This window comes from Corvus kubaryi, unplaced genomic scaffold (assembly GCF_017639235.1).
Source record: "Corvus kubaryi isolate FWS band 111438036 unplaced genomic scaffold, C.kubaryi_AGA036_p1.0 split3-73, whole genome shotgun sequence".
Classification (NCBI taxonomy): domain Eukaryota; kingdom Metazoa; phylum Chordata; class Aves; order Passeriformes; family Corvidae; genus Corvus; species Corvus kubaryi.
The window spans coordinates 26792866-26819206 of record NW_024582091.1 but is presented as its reverse complement, the minus strand read 5'-3'; the positions used below and the strand labels follow the sequence as shown (position 1 = coordinate 26819206).

The window sequence follows — 26341 nt, the reverse complement described above, 5'->3', positions numbered from 1 at the left end:
TTTCCTGTAGACCTACAATTAATCTCTACAGGATACCAGGTCATGTCTAGGAGCAAATAAAGGCTTAAAATTTTTATTTACCATATTTTGTTTGTACACCAGCATTACAAATAATATATTTGGAAAAAGTGTATTTTGTTGGAACGTTTTAGCCATAAAACCTAATGGACTGGGTTGCATGGAAATGCTTTTTTCCTCCCACAGGAAGCAGAAATGCCATCTGTGTCACAAGACAGCTTTCTGCAAGCTTTGCATGTCCCACATTCTTTACTGTTTCAGTTCTGGACTTGGCAGTGCTGAATTAACAGTTGGACTTGATGGTCTTAAAGGTCTTTTCCAACATAAACGACTCGGTGCTTTTGCAGCTGAGCTGTGTTGCAGACCGGTCTCGCCATGCTGAGACAACAGCATCTCTACACTCTTCATTTTTTCGCTGTGGACAATTATATGCACAAGAAACATGAAACCGAGCTTAATGTGCAAGCCTGGTGGGAGGCTACATTACAGCATTTCCAAATGGCCGTTTTTTCATTTAATTTTTAATTTGTATTTTCATACCGTTTCACACATTTCACACCATCTCTCTGAATTACGTTTTGGGGGAAAATAAAACGTTTCTTTATCGCACCGTTTTTAGCCATAAAGGATAATGAACTGTAGTGTATGGAAATACTTCTGTTCTCCCGTACAGAGACTTTATTTCAGGTCTTTGTCAGGCCTCCGGTAGCTGAGCCTGGGCCTGCGCTCCCCCTCCGGTTCCCGTCAGACTTACAGGGTCTGAAAACCTCACTACTCCCCCGTACTGCCTGCCCCCCCGCTCCCTAATGGCACGTTCCACTCTCGGCGGGCAGGCGGCGAGCGCCCCGCAGCTGAGTCAACCGTTGGGACGTTCCACCGCAGGAACTCAGGGGGCGCGGCTTCCGGGCGCCGACTTCGAAACAGGAGGTACGCCTCCGGTTCTGCCATGACCCAGTCGGTGGTGGTACAGGGTAAGGGGGTCGTGACGCCCAGACCTCCCGCCGCCCCCTCCCCGTGCCTGAGCCGTGTTTCTCCCCTTTGCAGTGGGACAGTGCGGGAACCAGGTGGGATGCCGCTTCTGGGACCTGGCGCTGCGGGAACACGCCGCCGTCAACCAGGTAACGGCGCCGCTGCCCCGCCGGCCCGGGCCGAGCCGCCCTTCGCTGCCTTCCGCGCTCGTCGCTGTGACTGCAGAGCGCTGCGCTTGTTTAGTTCAACTAAGGGTGCTTCACTGTGAGCACAACCACCCCCAGGTCCTTGTGCTGTTTAACTAATCAGGAAAACAAATCGTAAGGTTAACTGTTAAGAGACCTTGTTAAATCACAGGGTAGGCAGTCACCAGCCGTGTGAAGTTCAACGGGGTTTGCCGGATCCTGCATCTGGGATGAGACAACCCTGGATGTATGGACAGACTGGGGAATGAGAGGCTGGAAAGCAGTGCTGTGGAAAGGGACCTGGGGCTCCTGGTCAATGGCAAGTTGAACATGAGTCAGCAGTGCCCTGGCAGCCAGGAGGGCCAACAATGTCCTGGGGGCATCAGGCACAGCATCGCCAGCCAGGCAAGGGAGGGGATTGTCCTGCTCTGCTCTGCACTGGGCGGCCTCACCTCCAGTGCTGGGGGCAGTCTGGGGTGCCACAATGTAAACAAAAAACGTTAAGCTATTAGAGAACGTCCAAAGAAGGGCCACGAGGATAGTGAAGGGTCTTGAGGTGAAACCATATGAGGAGCAGCTGTGGTCACTTGGTCTGTTCAGCCTGAAGAAGAGAAGATGAGGGTCTCATTGCAGTCTGCAACGTCCTCATGAGCGGAAGAGGAGGGGCAGACACTGATCTCTTTGCTGTGGTCACCAGTGACAGGACCCGAGGGAATGGCATGAAGTTGTGTCAGGGAACATTTAAGTTACATATTAGAAAAGGGTTCTTCGCTCAGAAGGTGGTTGGGCACTGGCACAGACTCCCCAGCACCAAGCCTGTCAGAGCTCAGGAAGCATTTGGACAACACTCTTAGGCACATGGCGGGACTCTTGGGGTGTCCTTTGAAGGGCTAAGGGTTGGACTCTATGTTCCTTCTTGGTCCCTTCCAACTCGATATATTCTGTGATCCTGTGATCCCTAATTCTGGTCAGCTTTCTCCAGCATTTTCACCCCAAAAAGCTCAGGATGTGCCCCTACAGCCAGGCATTAGCAGGTTGGAGGTAGTTAGCAACATGGGAGGGCTGTTCAGTGCTGGTACTTTGCCACTGTCAGTAAAACAAAAGAGGACACCCCCAAAGCCCACCATTGTTTTCCACGTTAGCTCATGCCATGAGTTGCTGTAAAGTTTTACTGATCAAAATAGCAACATAAGGAGGGCACAGGATTGTGCTGAGTACCCTGAACAAAACCACTTTTCTTGCTGTGACTATAAAGCACTTAAATTATTTAAATTTGACAGATCTCTTTACCTATATGTTGGGGTAAGTAATTTCCATGCTATCCCTTGGCAGGGAGTTCAAGAATCAGTGTGCTGTCCTTTTCACAGAAATCCATGGGCATTGGTGTCACAGGCATGGAGCCCGTGATGAACTCAGAGTTGTATCAGTGATGAACTGAGTCAGCTAAAGAGCAGATCTTCAATTTAATAATTGCCTTGGGATCTTCAGTAAACTACTACAGTTGCTTAATCTTGTGCTGAAAAATTAATTTCCTAGTTACATTCTCTTCTCAGTTTTTAATAACAAGCTGATGTTTCAATGAAATGTTCTTTTTAGAGCTGACTAGAACTAGCTGGATTCAACAGAGATGTTCACTCGGTTTCAAGTGGTGAGGTTTGACAGGTGTCCTTCAGAGATCCCTTCCAACTTATATTATTCCATGGAAAATCACTGAGAATTTTTGACATTACGCATAATTTTGTGCTGTTTCCTTTTAGAAAGGAATTTATGATGAAGCCTTAAGCAGTTTCTTTAGGAACGTAGATACAAGGTAAGTTTTTATCAAGCGGCTCATGAGTTTAACCTGGTAGATCAGCACTTGTAGTATCTTCTTTTAATCTAAGTTACAGTTTTCTTTGTTTCGTGTCATTTAGCTTGTGCTAGTAAAAGATCTTGCTTTTTTGTATTCTCCTCAAAACCTTATCTTTGCATTTCCATTTTATTTATACATACTTCAGTGGTTAAATGCATTGAAAGTGTGTGTGTTTGTTTTCCTTTCCTTTTGTACCTTCAGTGGTTAAATGCATTGAAAGTGTGTGTGTTTTCCTTTCCTTTTGTACCAAACGTGGACAGTCAGGATCTGATAGCTTTTGCCATTACAAATCACAATCAGATTGGGTGCCCTCTCAATACCAACCGAGCAGCATTTCTTGAAGAGTTATAAGAGGAATTGTATATAAGATAGATAAAACTGACAGTTTTTAAATCTTATTTATCTGACTATTTTGTTACCCAGAGTAGTGTCTATAATTGTTTTTTGTAAGTTAACCAATTCATACCTTAAAACCATTCAGTCATCTCTTATCTATCCAGTTAAAAAAATCCTTGCAGTTTGCAAGAAGAAAATGTGTACTTGAAATAGCCTGTTGCTTTTTAATTGATAAAAGAACATTTGACCAGCCTCTATTTCCTTCCATTATATGAAAAGGTTGCAGTACAGCATGTGATTTTGACTAGAACAGCAGTGAAATCCAAATTGCTTTTTCTCAAATTTTACCTCTTTGAAAGAACATTGCAAATGTATTGAGGTTTATTATTGTCATTCCTTGTGAGTATTTCCTTGAATATTTTTTTCTTTTTTTTTAAACCATAAAAAATGTCTGTTTCTGCCAAATGAAACCACCAAATTTGTAATTGATGTGTTGGCTGCAGTAGAAACATTTGTTTTCTCGCTGAGCAACCTGGTCTAGTGAAAGGTGTCCCTGCCCAAGGCAGAGGGGTTGGGACTGGATGATCTTTAAGGTCCCTTCCAACCCAAGCTATCCCATGGTTCTAGGAATGTGAGGATGTTTTTCAGCAATTGAATCCAAGTGATTGAAGGTATGGTCTGGCATAAAAGACCACAAAGGCAATAGTAAGAAAAAGAAATGTTGTTTAGGGGTTGGTTTTATTTCTTCTTTGAGTTTTGTTAGTCCCTGAAGATAAATTCTCTGGGTGGATTTACTGGTGCTATAATGTACTCCTATAGGTGTTGTGTAGGCTAGAGGAATCACATGAATATTGGAGGCTGCTGTGAGCTGCTCACCTTATGAGAAGTGTCTGGAGACCATCTTTGAGTGAGAAGGTGGAAAATCCTTGTGGAATCCAGTGCAGCCCTGTACTCTCTTCCCCTTGTTCCTGATGGGACTCAGTAGGTTCAGAACACTGGTTGGTGCTGTAGTGAATTTTAGCCGGTGTTTTGTGAATATAATGGTGGTTGAATGTAGAATGGTCAAGGACATACTTTAAATTTAGGCTTGGCCAGCTCCCAGATTAGGTAAATAATGGAAAAGATCTGTCTTCCAGTACCCCTGCCTTTTTTCCCCGTGTTGAATATAGTTTGGCCAGACCATAGTATCTCATCCTTTGAGTGGGAAAAAATGTGATTGTGACATAATGTATAGTCTGCTATGTTGGCTCAGTACAACCAGTCCTGGGAAAGAAGGAAGATTTAGTGATGCCAACCCAGCAGGATTTCTGAGCTGGTTAATTATAATAAGCAGAATAAGTCAGTTACAGAGCTTTCACACCTCGAGCACAACCTCGAGTACTACCCCCACTGAAAAGCTCGTGGGGAGCTCTTTCCCATTGTATGATGTGGGTACACATATCACGTGCTGATAAAAGATAATCCTTTCCCGTTTTGGCAATGCTTGTAGAATTCCTACAAAGCTGAGGCTGTATCTGAGAGTAAACTTTTAATGCTTATCTTTTCAGCTTCCTGAAGTAATGTTTAGGATATTTCTGATTGAGATTGTGTTCTGTAGTTGTATTCCTTTTGGGAATTATGAAGTCTTAGCAGCATGTTCACAGTGTTTGTTTGCATTGTCATAGTCCTCCAAACACAAAATATAAAAGATAAAATTTTATTCCAGTATGTATTTTATGTTACAAATCTGATCTCAGATTTTTTCTGTAACTGGTTTTTTTTCAGAAGTGGTGGTAATGGTCCTGATATTTACAAAGGAAAAATCTGCTCTTTAAAAGCACGAGTAAGGCAATCTATAAAGGTCACTCTTTTTACATTGAATATTTATGTCCAAATGTGTGGGAATTTTCATGAAGTCCTTAAAATTGCATACAGGTTTAAATACGGCTTTGAATAGTAAAATTTCTAATAATAACTTTTAGTAATGCAGTAATACAGTTTGCTGCCAGTCTTGTTGAGTAATTTAAATTGGAATGTTAATAAAATTATTGCAGATATTATTAACTAAGGATTGGGTTTCTTTGAGCCACTTTACATGATTAAGAAAAAAGGAAACTTGAAACATAAAAATGTTTTAATTTCTTTATTCCTAAGTAGTGGGGCAAAATGGTATAAAATTTTAACTAAATTTCACCATCTGAAATCCGGTCCTATTGAACAACTTCTAGCAAATCAGCTAAGAAGAATCTACTTGGTCTCCGAGTTAACAACTGGGGAGGGGGAAAAAGGCTTCTCTGGAGCAGAGTAGAAACAGAATTCCTTTTATATTGTAAATAATTTTATATTTCTTTGTGTGATTATTTCAAGGGTGGTTTGCTTACTGACTGAATTTTAATTCTTTCCATTCTCGAAGGCGCTGTTGATTGACATGGAGGAGGGTGTGGTAAATGAAATTCTTCAGGGACCATTGAGGGATGTGTTTGATAGCAAGCAGCTTATCACAGATGTTTCTGGTTCAGGAAACAACTGGTGAGAACCTCTTTAGAACTCATTTCTTAGCAGCTAATTAGATGGCATTTGAAAGGGGAAATGATAACCGTAGCTTTTTGTGTCGTTCTGCACCTGGAGAGCTGCAGCATTTTACCAGCAAACTTGGAGTCACTGTTGCCTGGAGGAGGGCTTTGAAAAGGCTCTTACAGAAGAATAATTCTGCTGATATATCATTTTGTCTTTTTTTCTCTCTCTCTTTTTTGATTTTCTTTACAAAAGAACATGCTTTTTTATTTTTGTTTCTTTGGCATTCAGCTGCTTTCATTGCTTAGTCGAAGCCATAATCTAGTTTGAGACTGTGCAGCTACTGTGGAAATGAGATATACGAACAAATGCACTTCTGATTTCTAAGCACCACAGAGTCTGGCTTTGTGCATATAAACTACATTACCAAAAGAGAAATTAAAAAAAAGATTGATTAACATAATGAATTCCGAATTTTCACGGAGACCTTAATGTGCTCTAATAATATTCAGTGCACTACAGACTGGAAAGCAAATCACCAGCGAATGTACCAAAAGAGAGTGCAATATGGGGAATAAAACATTCTGTAACTTTACCATCTAGCAGACAAGTGTGTTGGAAATGAGCTGTTTGGGGGTTTTTTGTTACTGTAGCAACTGACTTGCATAGTACTCAAAAGATGATCTTTCACATCACTTATCACATAGGGATATCTTTATTGTTAAGGACTACATAGCTTCCATTTCATTACTACAATTAGATCATCCAGTATGGTAGTTTATTTCCTTTTCAGTACAGAATAATAAGTGCACACTCCAAAGCTGTGAACTTAGAGCTGTTTGCATCCTCAAAGTTAAAACCATGTCCTGACTGCATATGCTCATTTGTAGTCACAGCTTAGAAACTCACAGATGGGGTGTTGCACCCAGCTTTGGACTCTGAACTCTAAAATATCACATAGAAGGAGTTAAAATAAAAAATTGAAAGTTTGATTGTTGGGGAGTTTTTTAAAGTACTTTTCATGTCCTCAGGGCTGTAGGTCATAAGATCTATGGCTGTCAGTACCGGGAAAACATAGTGGAAAAGCTGAGGAAGACCGCTGAACATTGTGACTGTCTACAGTGTTTCTTTATAATTCATTCCATGGGAGGTGGTAAGTAATCTTTTTATGGAGAGTATGATGGCAGTAGCCACAGATGGAAAAAAAAAAAACTTGAAAAGAAAATCAGTATAATAATCTACATCATTCAGAATGTAGATTAAAAAAATTAACATAGTCCAATTAACTGGACCTGTAATTATTTATCACTTGTTTTGTTAGAGCACTGAGGAACTCTAGTGTGCTATCCAGAACAAAAATGCAGCTAAAATTCTAAAGATGAGGCAATGAGTAGATCAAGACAGGTACCAAAGACAAACACTGAGGTATTACTGATCAGAAGAAGGGTCAGTGACCTCTGAACACTGACTACATTGTTATAATCAAGTTGGTTTTAATTGTGAGGAAGGAGTTTTCCAAAAGGCTTTAAAGGAGACTTCTAATGTTGCTTAACTTTAGAAAAACTTTGTTTTTCTGTTTTCCTTCTACATAATTCTATTGAATCCAATCTAGTTACTTTGTTAATAAGCCAAAAAGAAGAATCCTATACAGTGACAATTTTGTCATTATTGCATGCCACTAAGCCTTCCTACCCCAGAAACCTACGTGAGACTAGCACGTATTATAACTGGTTATTATATGGCAAAAGACACAGAAGATAGCTCTAAATATGAAGCAAAAATTTTGTCAAGGGCCTTTTTTGTGGCCATTTGCTTAATTTCAGAGACCCTGCAGATGCTGCTTCTGTTATTGTGAAAACTGGTGTCTTGTTCATAGATTAAATTGTCTGCCACTGAGAATGTAGCTGAATGTTCAGAAAAAGATGACAGTTCAGTTCTCAGAGCTGCGTGCTTAGTGTTAATGAGGAAAAAGCCTCATTAACAGATGTTAACACTAAAGTGCTGGGGGGAAGGGGCAGTTCTGTTTTACTGAAGAATGAGAAAACTTCATAAAGAAACGCTAAAAGAAAAATATGTATTGTTGGGGCAGTTCAATGCTTTTAAGCAAATGTGTTTCATAATTCAAATAAAAGAATTGAAAAAAAGAAGTAGAAATACTAGGTCAGAAAAATGTTTGTTACATAATAGGACTTCATGGTTTGCAGAAATTTTTGAGAATGTATACTTCATCCTGACTGACATACTGTGGGAAATAATTTTATTACTTAATTATTTTCCTGTCTGGGAAAAACTTTTCTACCTTAATTATATTTGAATAGCCTCTACTGAAGCCACATGCTTCAGAAAATATTCATTAACATACATAATTGAAAAGTTGTATGTCTCCTACATGAGTCTTAGAGCCTAAGATAACATGGGGTCCTCTCTCATTTTGTCTTCATTCGTAATTAGGGACAGGGTCTGGTCTTGGAACTTTTGTACTAAATTTGCTTGAGGAGGAATTCCCAGAAGTATATAGATTTGTTACTTCAGTTTATCCCTCTGGTGAAGATGATGTTATTACTTCTCCGTATAACAGTGTTCTGGCTATGAAGGAGCTTAATGAACATGCAGACTGCGTACTACCAATAGAGAATGAAGTAAGAAATAATATTCTATTTCTGTAATTTTTTTTTATTAGACAGTGGAAGTGTCTCTTCCTTTTCTGTACTGATTTGAGTACCAAGTCTCCAAATGCATAATTTAATTTTTTTAAGTAATAATTGAACTTCTAAGTCACTTGCAAGCTTTTGAAATGAACATGGGTATCACTGAAAAGTTGTTCTGCTCCTTCAAAGTAAGGAAAGTGACTTTTTTCATGTCCGTTTCAAGGTAAATGGTGAAAAGCTTCTACTTACTGAGACAGAGTGTCTTCTTTTAGCAATCAATCTGTGCATAGTATTAGGGTCCTGCAAGGGAAATGACTAGCCTCTCCAGATTCCAACAAACTTAACTGTGCTGATTAGTGATATGGGAATCATAGATATACCTGACCTTGCAAAATGCTAGATAGATTTGAATCTAGCTTCAGTGACTGGCTGTTTGCTTATGAAAAAAGCAAGAGAAAGTGAAATATAGTTAGAGACTATATTTTTTGTTTCACAGGTGTTATCTTCTAAAACTGCATTTTAAATTTTCATAAGGATTTTGAATAGTTGAATAAAATTCAAACTTTTGAGTCAAGCTGTGTACATATTTGTGATATGTAAGGCGCAGACTTTTAGAAACACTTCAGTCAACTGGAATTGCTCAAAAGTTGGACTTAGATGTAGCAAAGGCATAATCTTTGAACTAACAGTATAATGTCTGAGCTTTCAAGATTATTAGAAATGAAAAATTGGGGTGCTGAATTTAAAAGTTCCTTACTCAAGACTACTTTTGTGCTTTTTTTCCCCCTCTGTCAAAGTCTCTGTTTGAGATAGTTAATAAAATTCATCAGATGATCAATTCTGGGAAGTTAGGATCAACTGTGAAGCAAAACAGCTTGGTAACATCAAGTGCAGGCAGAGCAAAAACACTACAAGAGAAACCATTTGATGCAATGAATAACATCATAGCCAACTTGCTGCTGAACATGACAAGGTAAAGGTTACTCCTCTGTAACAAAGTAGGATTGTGGGAGGTGGTGTGTGCTGTAAGTATGCAGGCCTGCATGAACTTGAGTAATACTAATTGGTTTTCATTCGATATGAGTCTTCTCTTTTTAAGAATTGGTTACTAAATGCTAAAGTATTTGGAAGTATTCAGATTGTAGTGGTGTTGCTTTAGCCGTGACAGTCTTATAACTGAAGTAAGTTTATAGGTAGAAGGATACTGTCTTCCACTAGTGGTTAATGGAACCCACAGAGGTTTCCCCTTCTAGGCCAGTTGTATTATTTTATAAATATTGTCAGATAATTTTTGCTCCTAAACTGTCTATTGCTGCAAGAAATATACTTCTGGAGTATTGGCCTGTTTTTCTTTTAAACAGCTTGTCAGGAATGCTAAGTCACGTGTTTTATTATAGCCTGTTTAGTAAAAGTGGCAATAATTAACTGGTATTAACCAGCTGGTATTAATTGACCAGTATTAACTAGTATTAATCATTATTAATACTGAAAATCAGTACTAAAGACTACAATTGGGAAACAAGGAATCATTCTTGGTAATTTACTGTTCTTTAATGGAAAGTATAAATAAATAAGACATAGCACTGTTACTGCCAGATGTGAAAGTTTTGTAATTATACTTGAACACGTGCTTGAATGGTGTGCTGTTTTACAGTTTTATTGTACAGAACAGCTGAAAAATATTTCATGGAAGTTTACCTTATAGAAGTGATTTACTTAGTTTGTAGCAGTTTCGTAACAGTTTGTTCATTTTTCAGCTCTGCTAGATTTGAAGGTTCCCTAAACATGGATCTTAATGAAATCAGCATGAATTTGGTTCCATTTCCTCGACTTCATTATTTGGTTTCAAGTTTGACTCCTCTGTATACACTAACAGATGTTAATGTTCCTTCTAGAAGGTAAGAAAAAATATTATTGGAGTTTCAGATTTAAAGCTTAATTTCTGATTCTTCCATAGTTTTCATTTAAAAATTCCATTCTCTAGCAAAACTAAGGGTGGAAGTTCTAAAACTTGTACATCTGCCACATTTTCAAGTTCATCCTGCTGATTTGTGGAACATCTGTCTTCCCTTTCCTCTGTAATGATTGAGCCAGTAAACTTGACATCCTTTTAATCTCTGCTGGAAGTGTTTCTGTTGGGAAAATGTAATACTTAGAACACACACCACAAATTCTTTTGAATAACAGTTTGCACTTGACTGACAAAATACTCTAAAGACAAACAAGGAATTAACTAGATTCTTTGTGGACATAACAGCATCTTACTTCAGTCTGGAGATGCAGTGAGTGCAGTGAGCCTATTTAACATCTTATTGTAATGATAAGCTGACATGTCAAATTTTGTGAGATATTTATCGCTCTGACATGGCAGAAAAATAACCTGTTAAAATAGATTTTACTGGGTTTGGTGGATTATATTCAGTCAGCAAGAGGCCCAAATAGCAGCAGAGGCAGCTAAGGATTAGTGATGGAAGTATGCCCAGTGGAGAAGAGGGCAGGCCCACCCTTATTTTGCAATAGCAAGTTGTGACAGTCAGGTCTGTTGAAAATATACCTTGAAGAGACAGTACCGGGCTGGGGCGAAGGTAGCAGACTACAAGGAGATGGTCAGTCAAAGATGTTTCAGGATGAAGTGGGAACAGCAATATTTTTGTCTCCTGTATTATTTTTTTTGTAATAGGCAGATTGTGGCAGAGGTGATACAAAGAAAAAGAAATAGAGATTATAAATGTAGAGCATTTGGGACAAATGGAAAGAATAGCTTAGATGTTGTGGGTCCACAAAACACCATCTTTGGTATCCCATAGTACAGTAAAACTTGATTAAGGAAATGAAGAGAGAAAGAATATGATCTGAAGTGTCATCTTTTAAAGCAGTCATGTGTGATAAAATTAGAATAAGTAGACTAGACAAGTATGTACAGCCTGTCTTTTCCCAAATCATTAATCAAAATTAATACAGTTCTGTGACTCATTGATCCTTTTAAATAATGAAGTGTAACAGGCAAATAGTCAGTTCTGTAAGGATCAGCAGCACTTTGATACTCCTTGTCAGATCCTTCCCAGTGAGATTGGCCACTCAAATTGCCACATAACCAGAACCCCAAGTAGTTAAATCCTTTTACGTAATTTTAAGATGTTGTAACCATTGGCCCCAAATTGCCTTTATAAAGGCAACTTCTCTGACTCAGCAGTGGCTTGTAACTTGAGGGTGAGGAAAAAATTGATCCAGTATGTTTTTAAAAACTTCTAATGCCAACGTATGTACATATAAAGGTTTGAATCTTTCCTATCATTTATGGTCCTGGGTTAAATGTACTTTTATCCAGAATTTTATGAACTTTTAAACCCTGAAGATGGGCATTCTGAAGAACTTCTGTATCCTACTTCAGTAAGAGGAGATAACTGTTTTCTTTTCACCCAGGTTGGATCAGATGTTCTCAGATGCATTTAGCAGAGATCATCAACTAATTCAAGCAGATCCAAAGCACAGCCTCTACCTCGCCTGTGCACTTCTTGTTCGAGGAAATGTGCAGGTTTCAGACCTTCGCAGAAATATTGAAAGGTTTGTAATACCACACAGAGTAGTCATGGGATTTGTACTGAAACTGATGGCAGTTGTCCGGAGCATTCCAACTTTTCATTTGAGCAGTTTCAGTACCAAATCAGTTTACTCTGACCTCCTTTTCTTAATTTTAGAAGGGAAGAAAACATAATTAACTTATGTAATGAGTGAAAATAAGTCATATTATGCCTGGACTTCCAAATAAAGAGAGGTGCTACTCCTCTCTTTCTCCAAATTGCAAACGAAAGCAAAGTCCAGCCTTCCAGGGGTCTGTCAACAGCAAAGGATGTTGGAATCATAAGTTCTGTAGTAGAAGTTTGTTTTTGCTGAACAGAAGGCCCCTCTCTTTCATGGTTACTTTCATGGAGGTAGGAAATCATCCTTATTTTAACAATTTTGCATTGTTAGCACCCATTTTCTACCTTTTACACTATTGAGCTACATAGATGTAACAGGAAAGGCAGGCAAAATGGAATTTATAGGCATACAAGGGTACATGGGGAAAATTTCTGAGAATCTAAAGTATTTTACTTATTTCAAAACTACAGGTAGACTGATTGTCCCCACCCAGTCTGCCCCTTTACTAAATCTCAGAGTGCTCACAGTCCCTTTTATAGAAACAGGTACTTGTAACTTCGCTTTTCAAATCCTGATATATTAAGTTAACAAAACAAAATTGATGTTTGCAATTTAAATTTAAAATAGAGACACAATGGTTTAGTCTGAATTCTAAAATGTCTTATTTATAGTGATAGTTACAACTGTCCTCTTTATTCCTGGGTGCTTAAATGTTAACCTTTTTGGGCTGTTAGCTGAGAAAAGAAACTTAGCCCTTTGTGTTCTTTATATTCCTTAGATAACTAAATTTTTGTATCACAGGTTGAAGCCTTCTCTGCACTTTGTCTCCTGGAATCAAGAAGGCTGGAAAACTGGTTTGTGTTCAGTACCTCCTGTGGGCCATTCCCATTCCCTTCTGGCTTTAGCAAACAACACCTGTGTAAAACCAACTTTCATTGAACTCAAAGACAGATTTATGAAGCTCTACAAGAAAAAGGTGCAACTCTTATCATTAGTCCATTCGTAGTCACTAATCATTAGCATCTTGCATAATTGGAATGCAAATCGTAGTGTCACGAAGGGACTGCTTATAATTAACAGCCCAAGGGTTTTATCTGTGTCACCACTCAAGGAATCACTCCAACAGTTGCCGCTTAAAAAGCTTAAACCCCTTATTAATTTGTACCTATCTGGCAACATCACAGAATCGTAGAATGGTTTGGGTTAGAAGGAACCTTGATCATCTGGTTCCAACCCCTCTGCCTTAGACAGGGACACCTTCCACTAGACCTGGTGGCTCAAAGCCCCATCCAACCTGGCCTTCCAGGAATGGAGCATCCACAATTTCTCTGGGCAACCTGTTCCAGTGCACAGTAAAGAATTTCTTCCTAATATCTAATCTAAACCTTGGTGTCCGCCAAGCTTTCTCCCACTTTCCTTCCTCAGTAGGACAGGAGAAAAGTACAGTGAAAAACTTGTGGGTCAAGATAAAGACAGGAAGATCACCCACCAGTTATTGTCATGGGCTAAACAGACTTGGCTTAGGGAAAATTAATTTAATTTATTGCCAATAATAAATAGGCAATAGGAGTAGGACAGCAAGAAACAAAACAAAAACTGAAAATACCTTCACCTCCACTCTACTGTCTTCTTCCCAGCCTCAGAATTCCACTTCTGTTCCTTCTTTGCTGATCTTAGTGTCTGCAGGGCTGTTTCTGTCATGCTTTCCTAAATCTGCTCTCTCACAGCTGTTGTGCAGCATTTTTACCCCTTGATAAATAAGTTGTCACAGAGGCATTACCAGCATCACTAATGGGCTCGGCTGTGGCCAGTGGCAGGTCCGTATTGGAGCTGGCTGGGATGGTTCTGTTCAGCATGGGGGCAGCTCCTGTTATCTTCTCACAAAAGCCACCCCTGCAGCCCTGTGCTCCCCCTGCCACCAAAACCCTGCCATGTAAACCCAATATGCAGCTGGTCAGGTGTACCCGAGAAGACAATGTGAAAAGATGGGTATTTAAGAAGTCAGTAATATCTACTGTGATTCACTAGGGGATTGTTACCAAAGTTGCCAAGTGTTTAAACAAGGGATGTCATGATAGAAGTCTCTAAGCCTCCTTTCGACAGTGCTTGCATTCCCCCCTTCACTGCAGGCTAAATGGTACTGAGCCAAAGCAATTGAATACCAGGAAAAGGATAACACATTTTTTTTATTCTCTTAGGCTCACCTTCACCATTATCTGCAAATAGATGGGATGGAGCAAAGCTGTTTTTCAGAAGCTATATCCTCTTTGTCTGACCTAATAGAAGAGTATGATGAACTGGATGCTACAAAAGGTGGGCCTAGAATAGATCCTTCAAGACTGAAGATAGCTGTTTAGAGAAGGGAAAACTGATTGAAAAAAAAGAAAAGAAGAAAAAAGCACTTTCCCTAATCATCCAGCTACTTCAGTTAACCAGAATGACTTGTAGCATGCCTGGCTATTGTAATTCCAAAGTGGGACCAGGACAACAGCTTCCTTACCTCAAAAGTTGTCATTAAATGGTGATCCATGCCTGTAAGAAAGATTTGAAGGCACCTAATTGTGGCTGGTATCAGTAAGGACAGTAATCCTACCTGTGGAGTAAATTCACACACCATAGGCTGTGAAGAAAAGGAGGAGAGGTTGTAGCAGCCAAAAATGTAATTCTTTTCTCAGACTTTCAGCTTATGGTAAACTAAAGGTAGGTCTTGCTTCAAAGAGGGATCACTGTTGCTAGATTTAGTTTTTAACAAGCAACTACGAAGAGAAGAAAAGCCCATGTAAGTCTTTTCAAAGATGAAAGCAAGTCTCTAATGAAACTGGTTTCTTACACTTTGCAACAGACATTTCAGAATGCTCTAAGCTATGTTCCTTGCTTCAGTATTTTTGCTTCTGTGTTGTACTTAGCTATATTAAAGCATTCTCAGTTTATACCAAAACTGGAAATAACAGAAAATTCCAAAAAATAAATTTTGTTTCAAGTATTATACTTGGAATATTAATTAATATTTTAATGATTCATATTAATGAATGCTGAGTTGCACTTGATAATGAGATAATACAGAATACCTCTGAGCAAAACATGCACTTATGATGAAGTTATAATGACCATTTGGAGAAAAACGCTTATAGCCTTGAAAGAATGCAAGTAAAATAGATGTTTTAATATTTATAATTATCAGGGTAAGCAGCTTTTTATATTGCAGTAAGAACTTCTACAAATTAGAATGTACAGCTCTTTCCAGTTGCTTGCCAGTGAACTGTTATAGATCAGAATGTATTGACACAATGATTACTTGAAATTTGAAGTCCTTCTAGCAGAGTTGGAGTGGATATGTAAGTAAGCACAATTTTGAATGTATAATATTCAATAAAGTATTGTGATAACATTTGTTGAGAGCATTTTTTAAGAAAATGTTTTAAAAATAGCAATTTTCTTAAAATCTTGCATCTATTATCTGCAGTTGCCCACTTTTTTGTTCCTTTACACATGCAGTGTTTATATGCACAACACTAGAGAAAGACCATCTGTTGCAAAAAGCAGTCTGGGTTTAAAGTTGATGACTTCTGTTTCAAAACAGCATTGATGTGTTTTACTAGTGCAGATGTATAGTGGAAAAGGTTAATTTAAGAATGAAGAATGATAGATGAAGTATTACAAGGGCAATTTTTTTCCCTAACAGGTTAGAGCATTTGTGGGCAAAAACTTGTTACAGTGGGGTATGAAGCTGTCTTGCTATGCCTTTCTTAAGTTCTTGTTTGGGCAGTGCTTGTGTTACATTATTGAGAAGGATGTATCTATCTCCCCATATAAAAAGAGTTACATTTAGAAAGCTGCCGTCTTGCGTTTTCCAGGTGCCATTTAATGAATGAGTGAATATTCATGCATGTAGTTTCATTATAAACACTGCTGTGGCAGGGGGTTTTTCTGATTCTTCAGGGTGTGAATGTGCTGTTGCACTCCACGTGTAATTGTCAGTGGTATAATTCATCATAGCAGTTTGAGTTGGGAAAATATATCTTCTGGAGCACTGCAAGTCCTCTGACACACACACGATGTTATCCACATCATCTTCCACCTGAAGAAGCCTTCGTTGGGACACTCAAACTGTACAGTGATCATTTTGGACTTATTAGGAACACAGCACCTCTTGTCCAAGCACGCTCCACAGAAAGTTAGTTTGTATCTTTGGGTAGTTGAGCATCCGGAAAAAACCAGCTTCTCTGCTGTTGGAAGCTGGAAAGTTGGTTGACATGTTTTTCCCTTTGGAATCTTTAAAACAAAGACAACCCTGAACATTAAAAGCAGATCATGTAAGAAACAGTTGCAACATTTACATAGAAATATCTTGAAAGCTACTCAATCTGAAAGCTGCCTGATTTTTCCTTTGTCAGTCAATAAAGAGAAAATATTTTCAGAGTGACTGCGCATCAGGACAGCATTAGCAGCACTTATATCTCAGGACATCACATCCTTTTGTTTGAAATTGCACATCTGTAGTTTGCTATTGAAACGTGAAAATTGGTGGTAGAAAACATAGACGAGTTATTTTAAAACCCGTAAAAAAGGAAGAAGTAAATGTCATATTAGTACTTGCCAGTACATCCATTTTTCCATTAGTTCCAATATTTTAATTTTCTATGAGGAATTAATTTTATGCTAGAAAATACCTTTATTTTCTTCAGCATATTGGTCAGACAAGGCTGGATGAAGCATAATCTCTTTTCTTTTTTCATTTCACATTTTCTGTTGTCGTTGGTCACTCTGCTGGATATGCCTATGCCACAGGTCCTGGAACAGGGTGTCCAGGGAGTTGCCTGTATGAGGCACTTTTTCTTCAAAACTAGCGGTAAGCTTCTGTAAGCTAAGACAGCAATATTTTATTTAGGCAGCCCCAAAAGGATGAATTGAAAATGCAAGAATAAGAATTTGATTTCTGTTCATGAAGGTACTTCTGTAGGTAGACCTAAAAATGCGACATAAGTAACATTTATACAAAATTCAGCTGAGCTGCAGTTAAACTTTGCTGACACTGGATACTCAAATCCTAGCAAGGACTATGAAATTGCATGTATTTTATGACCTTTTAGTTTCATGTGATGGAAGTGTTGTGTGAAGAGAGTTAATTGTGGAATTTTTATGGAATGTCCAGATGTTTATTTTTTTTAGGCCAAGCATAGCTTGTAAAGGCTGCTGAAGACATTAATATTTGTGTCTTTGTAGATATTTAAGACTTCAGGTTTTGTATTGAGGAATAAAATTCTCCAGTCACTTTTAGATACCGCTAAAAAGCCTGAGGGCTGGATTAGGTGAAGTGTACTTTAAAAAAGAAACAGAATTGCAGTGGAAAAGTTCTGCAAAAAAACTATGTGGAATCTGTGCATTTAGGTAGGAGCACAGGCAGAATTACCTGGAATTACCAGAACTGCTGTCTACTTTCCAGAATACTTGGAAAGTAGACAGCAATTTAAAGATGTCATTGAAGCAAGCAGTTTAAAAGCCTGTCACAGATCTGCAACAAATAAAAGGAAGTTAAATGGTTGTTTATACTCGGTACATTTTTTAAAGTATGACCTAGTTACATCCCTGTCTATCTGAATTAGGTAAATGAAATTGAAATGGAAAATCAGAAGGCAAAGCAAGAAGAGTAAAATGAAACTTAGCACTTATTATCCACTCTAGCAGAAAAAGGGCTTTTCAAAATACCTATTAGCCCATTGAGCCATGCATGGAATTCATGGACAAGTTGACAAGGTACTTCTGCTGGACTGGGAAATGGGAGGGGGAAGACTTTACTTTGAAAAAAAATTTCAAGGTGTTTTTCTTCAGAAGATTCCCAAAGAACAGCATCCTACAGCATATACAGCCACCACAGGGACAGGGTGTTGAGTCCCTGAACTGAGCCCAATAGAAAGCATGCTTTGCCAGCTGGGTGTCTGCTGTCAAGGTTATGCTGTGCAGCTGATCCAAATTCCAGAATAAATGATGTCATGTTGCAGTCAGTGAAGGAGTTACTGAAGGTTGGACTTTACTTTTGGATCTGCTGAAGGGACTACAAAGTAAATGGCTTAATGCTGTTCTCCAGATATCTGAAATACATTAACTGAGTTTGTGGTGAGATGTATTTCAGAGGCTCAAATGGTTTGGTTGCCATTGTTTTCAATGCATTATGGTCTCTCTTCAATCAGATTGGCATTGTTCTCTAGAAATTAAATCTCTCTTCACTTGAAGTCAGTTGCCTTACTGAGTGTGTGTTTATACAACAGTATTAGGTGTATTTCTGTTAAAAGGCTTTGATACTAGGTACAGGTATTGTATCATAATTTTGAAGTAAAGATGAGCTGCTTTTTTTAATTTTGGCTTAGTTGCATAACCACTGCTTATGTGTGAGAAGTTGTCCAAACTGGACTTCAGATTTTGTAAGCAGGTCTGTTATCTGCAGATTGATTGACTTATGTGCATCTACTCAGCAGCCTTTGATGAAGGTTTTCTGATAAGCTTTGTAATTCTTTTGGTTTTTTGATCCATTATGGTGATTCAGGCTGCCACCAAATAAATGGCTCTGCTTTCTGGTACCTGCATTAGCTGTAACGAAGGAGACCTTCACCATGGAAAATTGGAAGTGCACAGGGAAGGAGATGGCACAAGCGTAGCAGCTGTGGCCAGGGAAGGACTGGCATAGCTGCTTCTGGCAATGGTGCTTCCTTAGAGTGAAAAACAGAACTAGTGTTAGCATCAAAGCAAGAATGGAGTTAAAGGGAATATCAACTGACCCTGCCAGAATTGCATGGACAAGCTTATGAATGCTTCTGATCAGACTGAATAAAGAAACCGTGGGGGAGTATTGGTCTTGCAGTGACCTAAAATTTGTGAATGTGGGAAAGCCACTAAGGCAATTTTTATAACTTTCTGCTTTCTATTGAAAGAAGAGACCTGCATTGTGTTAATGTATGTATGTGAAAACCAAGACTCCCTAACACCACAAAGCAGGAAAAAGTGGGAGAGTTTCCAGGCTGCAAAATGGCTGTCCACCAGCATCCCTAATTGGGCTGATCTGATGAGTAGTAAACCTCTGCAGAAAGATGCTTTGGCCAATTCCCTGGTGACAGAAGCCAAAAGCCTTTTTGCTTTTCACATTCATTAGGTTTAGAGAAATGAGTCTGTGACCTGAGAGTAAGAGGGGTAAGTGGGACACAACAGTCACCCTGGCAAAGGCCTTGAGCAAGAATTGGGCAAGTGCCAGTGCACTGCCTGCCTGGCTGCTGGAGCCAGGGACTCTAAATGCAGAAAGGCTCATGTACAGAAAAGTTTACCAATGTAGCCAGGCTCACCTGACATCAGCCTGTAGTTGGTTGATTGAAGTTGCTTGTGCTGTCCGAGGCTGCAAATGGATTGTCCAGGCTTCTTTCTGCCTGTGACCCTGGCACAGGGACTTCCTGCTAATCTTGGTGTGAACACAGGGGTACATCCAATTGTGCCACTGACACACAGGCACTTATAAAGTGGGTTGGGCTGAAAGGTCTGCCCATTGGCATAATAAACTCCGTTGAGCTCACATCCTACAGCTACCAGATCTGAAAATTGTGAACAACAGTTACTAACACAGGAGGAGCACATGGGTCTTGCTAAGGTGAGTGCTGAAATGTGGTCAATCTTTATGGCATTCACAGCTTTTTAAATCAGACATTGACATGTCTGCTAACAGGCTTGTGCACAATGAACTGGTCTCATTAATGCAGATAAGATTAAATACAGTCCTAGTCCTACTCTCAGATTCTCTGACTGAGCAGTTGGAGGACTAAATTAGGATAAATTCCTTAGCACAGGGCTGTGCAGCACCTGCAAGTGGAGTTTTCCTCCAATACTATTCACCTGCTGGTCCCCACCCTCTTGGATTTCAAGAAGGGAATGTGAAAGAACAACTTACATGCACACACGCCTGTTTCATACCTAGGCTTGTCTTCTGAGTAGTCACAGTAGAGCCCTTTGTGGGGATCACAGACATCTGCTTCGTTGCAGGGCTCTCCTGCCTGCTTGGCACAGACCTTACAGCAGCCACAGCCATCCTTCACCAGGCTCACCCCAGGGGTGCAGGCCGGCACCGGCGGGCATCGGCATGGCCAGTGGCAAACTTCCTTGCGCTGGACTTCACCAGTTTCTGAAGGTTTATCTCCAGGCTGCTCTTGTGGGCTGTGGAAAAACTTACACACAGTGGGCTATTTTGAGCACTGAATGCATTATGTGTAGCTGGAATAGCATAAAATGAAGTCGAGATGGAAAAAACTCCAAGTTGCATGAAGATACATAACATTTCTCATCTCACAAGACCAAAAAGTAAGAGAGGATGTGAGGTTTAGGTAGAAGGCAGAGGACCATTTGCATCAGTCAGTATCATACACTGAGATGTTCCACCAGTGAGCCTGGCCTCCTGCTGGAACAAAACACAATTCACTGGTCTTTCCTTTGCCTTCTACAGAACAAAACTGAACAGAATTTTTTTTTAAAAAGTGTTTTAAAGTAAATGGTGGTTTTATTGTAAATGTTCCTTCCTACAAACCATCTATTAAATTAATTAGCTTTTGATTTCTCACATTGTTTTATAGCCAGCCACAGTCCTGTGTGCCAGTTCTGATGGGAAGACCCTTTTAAAATAGGGAAGCTCTTCTGAATGTTTCTTTTGCTCCAAAATTTGAGTAGATGCTTGGGAAGGAGCACTATAATATTTACAAATGCTCTTGTGCTACATGCAAAAAATTAATCCTAATAAGGGAGGCTAGTAGTTGTACTGAGTTTAATAGGTCACTTTCTAAGAGTGCCTCTATTTGCATGACTAAGCTTTCATTGAATCCAGGGCTTACAGAGCAAAGACACATCTCATTAAAGAGATTTATATCAGCAGTAGGAAGTCAAGATCTAGCCAGAATTTACTGGTTTACACATTCTGTCTCAGAATTCATGTCTTTTTTTTTTTGTCTTTTTTTTTTTTTTAAGTAAAGGAAGACCAAACTAATTCTTGATGGGTTTATTTTTCTGAAGCATGGTGTGAAAGGATCTATTTGAGATAGCTATAGTCTATCTGCATTTTTTAAGAACTACATCTAAAACTTATCAGTTTAGATCTTAGCATTAAATCTTTTCATGCTGCTGATTTCAGCAGAAATGCAGATCATGGTATAGTTATTCCCCATGGATGACTGGTTCCATAATTAAGTGGGGGCATGCATAGCACTTGGCCATTAGATAACATAAGGCCTGGGAGCCACTCTCGTCACACAGCTCTAACTGCCCGAAGAGCAAAAGAAGACCCAGCCCCTCATCCGGTGCTGGTATCACCATCAGGCTTGCAGAAAAAAAACCCAAAACATATATCCTATATTTTTTCTGTGCATATGAAGCCCAGCCTATCAGTTTCTCTCTGTTCCTCCAAACTGCAAGGCTCTACTGGTGTAGAAATCACCTCCAGCAGAGATGCTGAGGGAGAGCTGAGAAAGGGGTCATTCAGCTGGGGTTTCTTGCGGCTCAACTTTCAAACTGGAAGTATCTGCAGAATTCAGCATTTCATATGTCATAGCCCAGGAAAGCTCTTGCAGCATAATTGAGCTGGCTTAATTGCGTGCAGTAGTAAATGACCTTTTAAAAGGCTTTTTTCTACCACTAATTTCCATTTTTCATGGTCATTTACAACTATACTTACGATATCTTAATCTGCAGCTACTAATGAAGCTCTAAAGTAGTAGCTTTCAAGTTCCTTTGGCTGAATGATTTTTAAGCTAGATATTAATTTACATAAGCAATTCATATAGTAAATGGATGTTAAACAACGTCATGTGGTATTCCATGCAGTATGAAGAAGATAGTTTCATAAATGTGTCATTTGTTAAAGGATTTCTTCTAATCCTTTTTGCCTAAATGCAGCAATAATACAGAAACAACTAACTCAAGTATACTATTTTGAGGCAGCTAAGCCTGAAAACCATATACCTATAAACCGTAATGTTAATTGGATGAATGTGTGCATTGGAATATAAAGGTTCTTAAAGGATTGTTCTGAAAACAAGACATGCCGGTGTTCCTACACATTTAGCAGTGTTTAAGACAATATGGTTGCTTTAGGAAACATTTCCTTGCTGCCTTTCTCTTTAGAAGCAGAGTGTTATCATTATTATTATTAGCAGCATCATCATCAGGAATTTGGCCATATGCCAGCAATATGAAGTTATGTGACTTGAATCAGGTATCATGTTTCAAGATGGGTATGCATAGCAGGAAGTAATCTTATGCACTTCAACCAATATGTTTAATTTGTATTACAAATTGGAACATGCTTTAAACCTACAGACTTCTACTTAGGGGAGTTTTCTCTCCTTTTTTTAGAGAAAGATGTCAGCTGTAAGGTGTGAGACTACAAAGATCTTGCAAAGTAAGAAAAACAATTAGGCAAATATCTGATAGTTTTAACTGTGGAATTACTGAGAACTTTGGTTCACATGAAAAATCTTCACATATCTATTAGGTTTCAATGAAAATGTAAAGTTTGCTTGTACAGTTTACAGGTCAAATATTTTTCTAATTTGTGCTTCCCCAAGTTTCTATACCAAATGTATTCACATCACACAAGCCCCTTGCATACTTTTCCTGATCCTATGGGCAGATCAGAAAATGAGACCATTGTGTAAGGACCCTTCATGTGTTTGTTTTCCTATGTTTTAAAGGTTGAACAAGGTCGGTGTGGTATAAATAAGCAAATAGCAAAAGCAGGCAATGTATTATCACTAATGTTCGGTTATCTTAGTCTGGCTTTAAATATGCAGAAAGTCAGCGGAGGGAAACAGCCGTTTGAAAGTTCTGTTGACATTTATCTTGATTGTAAAGGAAAAATACACTGTGTGCACATAAAGTGGATTTTCAAAAATAAGTAAATAAATAATGAAATTGGCCTTTGACACAAATCCCTTTAGAAAAAGCTATCACTTAAAATTTTCTCAAAAGAGACAAGGTATAACGCAGCCCAGGTGCCTTTCTCATTTGTAAAACTAGCCTGAAGTCGGACTGCTGTGTGTATCCATACGTCTTTGCAAACACATGTATACATATATATATGGAATATGAGCACAGATGTTTACTTTCTTACTGCATCAGATAGTCATCTGTGCTTATCTTAAAAAAAGAGGAAGAAAGCAACATCAGTGGCAATTTAAGCTTCCCTAACACTTTTTTCTTCCCACCAAGTCATATTAGTGTACAAAGAGAAAAAAATTACCAAAACGTGACTGATGCAGTAAATAAGCTGCAAATGAAATTTACTCAGGAGTAGGGAATGGCTCCTTATTCTTTATGAGGAATTTACTTCTCTGAAATTTAATTCGTCATTAAGCAAATAAAAACTTTTAACTGGGACAAGGTGAGGAAGGGAGAAATCTTTTTCTTCTTTTTAATGAACTTACCTGTTGAGTACAAGGGATGATGAAGATGGTGGGAACAAGGAGCCACCGCATGTTCCTGCACATTCAGAAGTGAAACTGGGAGATAGGGAACAGGCTGAGCTGTGTCAGAGGAAGCACTGAACACAAAGCTCTCCTCTGTCTCCCTTGCCAACCCTACTTTCCCAGCACATGCACGAACACATACACGCATTCACACTTGAAATTCTCCACTTCATACAGAACCAGCTTCACACTGAAATTTCCAACTGGTCTTCTTTTCTCTGCCCACTGCTAGAATACAGATTTTCACACCCTGCTTGATCCCATCCAGCTGATTCAGCCAGACTTAATTGAGGTCGGGTAGGGTGACATCTGATTCTTAAAATCCTGGTGCTGGAAATGCAGTGTTATTTTTAACTTATCTTTAAATCTATATTGCAGGAGTTTCTGAAATCTGAAGGGCAGAGCCCCAAATACATGTATTTTTTGAGATGGAAAAAGCAGAGTTCTTCAAAATTTCTAATGTATTGTGCCTAGCAAATCATTGCATAAAAATTCACAGTCAGTACATGCTCTCTAAAGAGGGAAGTAGATGCTATAAAGTGCTGTAGTGCTGCTACATATTCTGCACTGCGTCTTTCCGTGGAATCTTAATGGGAAGCCCAAACTATAATGTACTTTTCCCTGAAGTATGCACCTTGTCTTATTGCTGTGTTGCCCCACTTACGCACAAGATTGTTCAAATCTCCAAATTCCCTTCCCCTTATCACCTACTATCAAGGTGATGTGTTTGATTTTTAGGCTAACAAGTGAGGGTCTCCAGGGTAAGATAAAAACTCCAGCCCTGCAGCAGTGGTGGTGGTGCCCTGATAATGCTCCTCCTTCACATTTGTCCTTGCTCAGGCACCTCCTGTGAAGCCCAAGAGTTACTAGGGGAGGCTGCCAAAGACCACACTCACACTGCAGCCATGTGTGGACAGAGGCAGTAGTGGGAGTAGGATAACAAATCCAGTCTAAGCGATTCTGTTTGGCTCCCAGACTTGGAGCATCACGTGCCCTCTGCAGTTATAAATGCACCCTGAACTGTCCCTCCAAACTCTTGAGCATTCAGCTGTAAAACACTGAAAATCTGCTCTTCTTTAGCACAATCACTTTCTTACATAACTCAAGATAAAGTCCAGGCAGTACCTGGGTGACAAGTGAATGCTGCAGATCAGTTCATTTCATTATCTTACTCTGGTGTGTGGTAGTGCAGGCTCAAGCCATCCTTGTGTTTCCCTTTGAAAGCACACAGGTTTCTCAAAAGTCTCTTCTGTGTACTATCAAAACATAGCTTCTTTCATAGAATCAGAAGATAGTTGAGGCTGGAAGAGGGCCCAGGGGGTCTCTAGTCCAACCCCTGCTCAAGCAGGGTTCATTCTGAGATCAGACTGGGTTACTCACAGCTCTGCCTATTTGGATCTGGAAAACCTCCAAGGGTGGAGGCTGCTAAACCTCTCCTGGCAGACTTTCAGAGGGATAATAACGAGAAATGCTGGCTGTCTGAGGAGATTCCAGGTACGGTTTTCTCTTGCAGCCCCAAAGACACCCCTTTCACTCTCCAGCCTGTAAGAAGTGAGGACTAGCACATCCATTCTCCTAGAACTCTAAGGGGAGCACACAGCATTCATTTGAAATGTGTTGTTTCTCTTTGCATTGCAGACATAAAGCATGTGACCAGTGCAGGACCGGGAATGCTCTGTGTGAGCTGGCAAAGACCGGTCTGATGTGAATAATGGTCCCCAGTCTTGGGAAACAGGAGAGAGAGATTTCTGTAGTATTACCCATTGGTTTTATATGGTGTATTTTGCTGGAATCACCTGGAGAATGTGGTATCTGGGTTTTAGAGAGTGAGACTTTGAAACTGTAGTTAGAGTATAATTAAGCTGATTGATAGAAAATGTTGGGTTTGGAAGGAGTGGGAGGAATGCTCCTCCCCGAGGAAGACATTTTGGTGATATAACACATTAAAATGTCATTGTAGGTGGCTGGATGATTGCTCACATGTGTGCAAATCAACCAGCATACCTCTTCAGCCCAAGAAGGGCCTCCTGCTAGGAGCACCACTCCCGCTAGGGAATCCGCTCTCCAAAACAACAACGTGCCTTCACTGCCTTTCCCTAACAAATGCACTTAAATGAGGCTGTCTGGACCTCGCAGTACCTGCAGTACTGATCCCTGCATGTATAATAAGTAGCCACAAGACCACAAAGACAGCAGCACTAACCCCTATGCATAAATAGTGCACCAGTGCTTTGACTACTCAGTATTGGAGTCTGTGTCTCTGCTAGTATTGTCTCTGATTTAAGTGAATGGAGGCAATCTGCCCTTTTCCTCTCCTGCAGGTCTTTAGTAATCCCCCACAACTCAAAAACTAATGTTTTTAATGCCATGTCCAGACTCAGCAACAGTTTGTCTGTATTCATCCTTCTTGCCAAATCTCCCTTGCAGATTTGATTACATAAAGCATCATTCATTTCCTGAACTAAACCTGCTCTGCTATCTGGTGCCATTCTAATACCACCCTGAACAGAAATGTAATTTAGTTGTATATTCAGTGACCTCTCAATACTGCACACGTCTCCTTGGTGCCAAAAAATCATCTTCCTGTCTGTGAAATATGCCATGTAAATCCACTGTCTTAAGAGATAGAAAAGTATGAGTTATAAACCCATAAATTAATATAACCATGCATTCTAACTAGATACAAGGTCTTAGACAAAATGCCAGAGGTAT

General features: G+C 39.5%; 2 protein-coding genes across 8 annotated transcripts; one reads left to right on the top strand and one right to left on the bottom strand.

Moving 5' to 3' along the window:
• The first annotated feature begins 878 nt into the window (after positions 1 to 878).
• On the top strand, positions 879 to 15531 carry TUBE1 (tubulin epsilon 1). 7 transcript variants are annotated; one of them, XM_042017053.1, is made up of 12 exons: positions 879 to 945; positions 1063 to 1136; positions 2930 to 2982; positions 4180 to 5182; positions 5753 to 5868; positions 6885 to 7006; positions 8305 to 8492; positions 9299 to 9474; positions 10259 to 10399; positions 11925 to 12065; positions 12945 to 13119; positions 14342 to 15531. In XM_042017053.1, exons 4-12 carry the CDS (start codon positions 4994 to 4996, stop codon positions 14498 to 14500), a joined length of 1407 nt encoding a protein of 468 aa, XP_041872987.1. In that variant the 5' UTR covers positions 879 to 945; positions 1063 to 1136; positions 2930 to 2982; positions 4180 to 4993; the 3' UTR covers positions 14501 to 15531. The 7 variants fall into 7 exon arrangements, with proteins under 7 accessions (XP_041872987.1, XP_041872989.1, XP_041872985.1 ...); XM_042017055.1 differs by having other exon boundaries at positions 881 to 945; positions 5125 to 5182; XM_042017051.1 differs by having other exon boundaries at positions 893 to 989; positions 5125 to 5182.
• Positions 15532 to 15579: 48 nt separating this feature from the next.
• CCN6 (cellular communication network factor 6) lies at positions 15580 to 23638 on the bottom strand. Its single transcript, XM_042016253.1, has 5 exons — positions 23588 to 23638; positions 20071 to 20359; positions 19475 to 19717; positions 16814 to 17007; positions 15580 to 16415 (listed from the first exon to the last, which is right to left on the bottom strand). Exons 1-5 carry the CDS (start codon positions 23636 to 23638, stop codon positions 16134 to 16136), a joined length of 1059 nt encoding a protein of 352 aa, XP_041872187.1. The 3' UTR covers positions 15580 to 16133.
• Positions 23639 to 26341: the final 2703 nt, after the last annotated feature.